At 43.0% G+C, this 3,814-nt stretch overlaps 1 protein-coding gene across 1 annotated transcript in view; it reads left to right on the top strand.

The window, feature by feature from the left end:
- The window catches only part of LOC106813705 (serine/threonine-protein phosphatase with EF-hands 2-like), a 22,389-nt gene that overhangs the window by 3,432 nt on the left and 15,143 nt on the right, over positions 1–3,814 (top strand). Inside the window, exon 2 of the mRNA XM_014817913.1 lies at positions 1,240–1,400. Within this exon, the coding sequence (XP_014673399.1) occupies positions 1,328–1,400 (73 nt within the window). The 5' untranslated portion in view covers positions 1,240–1,327. The remainder of the gene's footprint in view (positions 1–1,239; positions 1,401–3,814) is intronic.

Below are 3,814 nucleotides of genomic sequence, written 5' to 3'. Positions count from 1 at the left end.
GTGTAGGTGAGGTTGGCATGGCAACTTGTAGTGTAGGGGAGGTTGGCATATCTACTTGTAGTGTAGGTGAGGTTGGCATGGCAACTTGTAGTGTAGGGGAGGTTGGCATATCTACTTGTAGTGTAGGGGAGGTTGGCATGGTAACCTGTAGTGTGGGGGACGTTTGCTTAGCTGTCATGTGGTGTAAGGGAGGTTGGCAGGGCCACCTGTAGTGTGGGATACTGGCAACCACACATGTATTGCGTGATACTAGTCAGCACATTTGTAGTGTTGAATGCTGGTAAACTCACCGGTTGCCCGATATACTGGCGCACTCACCTAATGCGTAGTGGAAGCTGGTATGCTCACTTGTTCTGTGAGAGATTGGTATGCTGACCAAACCTTGGTATGTGTAGGAAATTCGCGTGTGCATCTGTATGGAGTTGCGCTGATATGTTTTCACCCGTGGCGTGAGGGGTTCGCATATATGCATTTATAGGGATTTAATTATAATAAATTTTAATAATATGCTAGAAACAGGCTCAGCTGTAAGCGTGGTTACGTAAGAGAACTGAGAAAAAAACGAATAAAGCTGCAACACTCTTATAAATTTATATTTAATACCAGGCACATGTGTGTATATGATTCCTTATAATATAAGTGGTTCATTCGCTGTATTTTATGGTAGATTCAGAAGCATCTAACATGTCGATAGCCTATTTTTGACTACTCTCGTGCGGTATGCGCAGAATCTATTTAATACAATCAGATTGATTTACGGCGAGGAATTCTTCGTTGACCGAAAGGTAGCCTGGTTTACCCAACTTGTCTTCATTTCCTCCACTTAATTAGCTTATGACATATTTGGAATTTCGTGTCAATAATACCAACATGAATATAAACATAAATATGAACCTAACAATTGTACTCGCTGGCAAAACCTTATACATGGCTGAATTGGAATGTATACGCGGCGATTGTTGCCTAGATTTTGTGGATGGAAAAGCTGATATCTTGATTTAGGTGGTTATTTACTGTCATTTGCAGTAAATGTTACCTACAGTTATTAGCTTTCACTTCAAAGGGTTGGAAACAACACTCGGCTTTTATAATAGCGCGTATCTTTCTCGAATAAATTGCCTGATTTGTATGTTTAGAGTAGTCTATTATAGATTCTAATATGACAGGTTTCACAATCCCTTTGGAAATAATCCAATACACATCGGCTTCCATTAACATGCTGTTTTCAATTCCTCTCAGGTATCCCAAATTTACGAAAATACACGTGCCTGGGTGAAATAAACAGCCAATCACAATTGGGACCAAGGTGTCTAAGTCATCTCCCAGGATGGGATGTGGGCGCTCTGTTGCCGTGAGCGTCCCAGAAAAGCCAAGGGAGAGCATGTCAAAATCTGAAGCAGGTAACTGTAGATATGGACAGAAATGATTGGTGGGGTTTTACTGTAACGTTAGAGTTGTTGTATATCACGTGCCCCTCGATGCTGCTGGTATCGGCACTTTGTACGAGCATATTTGTGGTTTTCATTTCCTCAACTCGGGAGCTACTACTGCTGCTACTGCTGCTGCTGCTACTACTACTACTGCTACTGCTGCTGCTGCTGCTGCTGCTGCTGCTGCTGCTGCTGCTGCTATTGCTGCTGCTGCTGCTGCTGCTGCTGCTGCTGCTGCTACTACTGCTGCTACTGCTGCTGCTGCTGCTGCTGCTGCTACTGCTACTGCTGCTGCTGCTGCTGCTGCTGCTGCTGCTACTACTACTACTACTACTACTACTACTACTACTACTAATAATAATAATAATAATAATAATGTTACTGTTACTACTACGGCTACGGCTGCTATCCACAACCTACGGCTGCTGCCGGTACTGCTACTACGACTTACCTATTGCCATAAAAAATAGTGCGTGATGTAATGAAAAACTCCGGCCATCGCTGTGAATCATGCGATTATTTATAGAAAATCAATCGCATCTCCGCTAGTTTATTACGCATTTAATCTGCAGCGCTAGGGTTGTTTCCGTTCAGCCTGATATTATTGTCACTAAGATAATGGTAATACTATCATAGATTATTAATTACCTTACTTAGATGTGCTAGACGTATCGTTACTAGGGGCAGATACTGACGCGCGTAACGTAACCAACGAATAATTAGGGGGTTCATGTAGAATTAGAAACACTGTATTAGATTGTATTTGTTTATTATTACTGTGTTTTTCGTTTGTGCTGTTTGATTGTTGTTTGTCTGCTAGTATATGTACAGTTATATATAAAAAATATTCAAGGCAATTAGTAAGCTATAAAAATAGAGCAACGAGACAACGACGCAGCCAACACGCGAAAGGAGACTCAGTTAGATCCACTAGTAGTAATAAAGTAAATAGAGATGGCTAGTTAAAGTATTTGAAAGAATCGATGAGCATTATGGAATAAGAAGGAAGAGGAGTGAGGTTTGTGTGTTTACATGGAAGGGTGTAAGAAGGAGTGAATTGGGGCGCATATAGCTGGTGGATGAAATGCGAGAAACTGACTGTCGGGGAACGTTAGAAGAAAGTGAAAAATAGTGGCAGAAAGATGAGCACTAGACCGAGACGTGCACTCTGGTCCCACCCTCTTGCCTGTTACCTTCTGCCCCTCGTTGTCTAATCCTTTATCTGCACATTTTTACTATTCTCCTTCTACGAAGTTTACTAATGTGTAAACCGGATGAGAATTACCACACACGTACGGGACAAGCGCGACACCTGGCGTGTTACCGACTCGTGAACTCCATTGACTGAAATTTAATTGCGCTCGTCTAATAAAAAAAAACTGTGATTGGATTACTTTCGTGCACAATTCGTCCAAATACGCACGTTTTCTATGTTAAATGTGTGAATCATCGTGCCTGAGAAAGAGCAAGAATGAACACGGAAAGGCCATAACGCAAAGCTTTCAGCGCTCTTTTCATTTCTACGGATTTCGTGGCACTTAGCCGTCAAGTTAGGTTTCCATCGTCCGTAGGCTTCTGTATGTGTGGTCCAAATGTTTGGACATGCGTCGCCATCGACTGAAAACGTCTTTGTTCTACCTGCCAGATTATTATTTACACCTCCAACGTCTACACCCACTAACCATCGTATGTAACCCACACCAGCATCTTCGCCCTTAATCGTGTGTTTAATTGGTTACCACCACGGCCCTCGCAACTCAACAACCTTACCTAGCCTATACCGATAGCATCGCCCACCAAACCTCATTCTTTTACTTGGTTGGGTGCATGAATAGATGGATGGATGGATGAATAGATGGATGGATGGATGGATAGATGGATGGATGGATGGATGGTTGGGTGGTCAGACAGACAGACAGACAGATAAGCAGGTAGGTAAGCAGGTAGGCAGGCAGGCAGGCACATAGGCAGGCAGGCAGGCAGGTAGTCGGGTAGATAAACATATTCACGTGTTATCGTGAGCAATATGAATATTTCCTCCTCGCGGTCATGCTCATTATTTCAGTAATGGCTCCGTGCATCTATACAACGCTGTACCTGCCTTCATCCAGCAACCTGCATGTATCTCATCGCGCACGAGACTCGTGGATCGTGCGTGCACTAATTACGCTGAGTCGTTAGATCAATACTACTTATTGACCATTTTCTGACAGATCATGTTAACGCGGGTGCAGACAGATATATCCGATAACACTATTTAAGAATTTGCGTGAAAATTACTGCCTACGTAATTGGGTAAGCGACTCTCACGAGCATGTGTACATTAGGATATCTCTCTCTCTCTCTCTCTCTCTCTCTCTCTCTCTCTCTCTCTCTCTCTCTCT

The sequence above is a fragment of the Priapulus caudatus genome, unplaced genomic scaffold, assembly GCF_000485595.1.
Source record: "Priapulus caudatus unplaced genomic scaffold, Priapulus_caudatus-5.0.1 Scaffold812, whole genome shotgun sequence".
NCBI lineage: Eukaryota > Metazoa > Priapulida > Priapulimorpha > Priapulimorphida > Priapulidae > Priapulus > Priapulus caudatus.
Note: the sequence above shows the minus strand (reverse complement) of the source record. Positions and strands in the feature narration are given on the sequence as shown.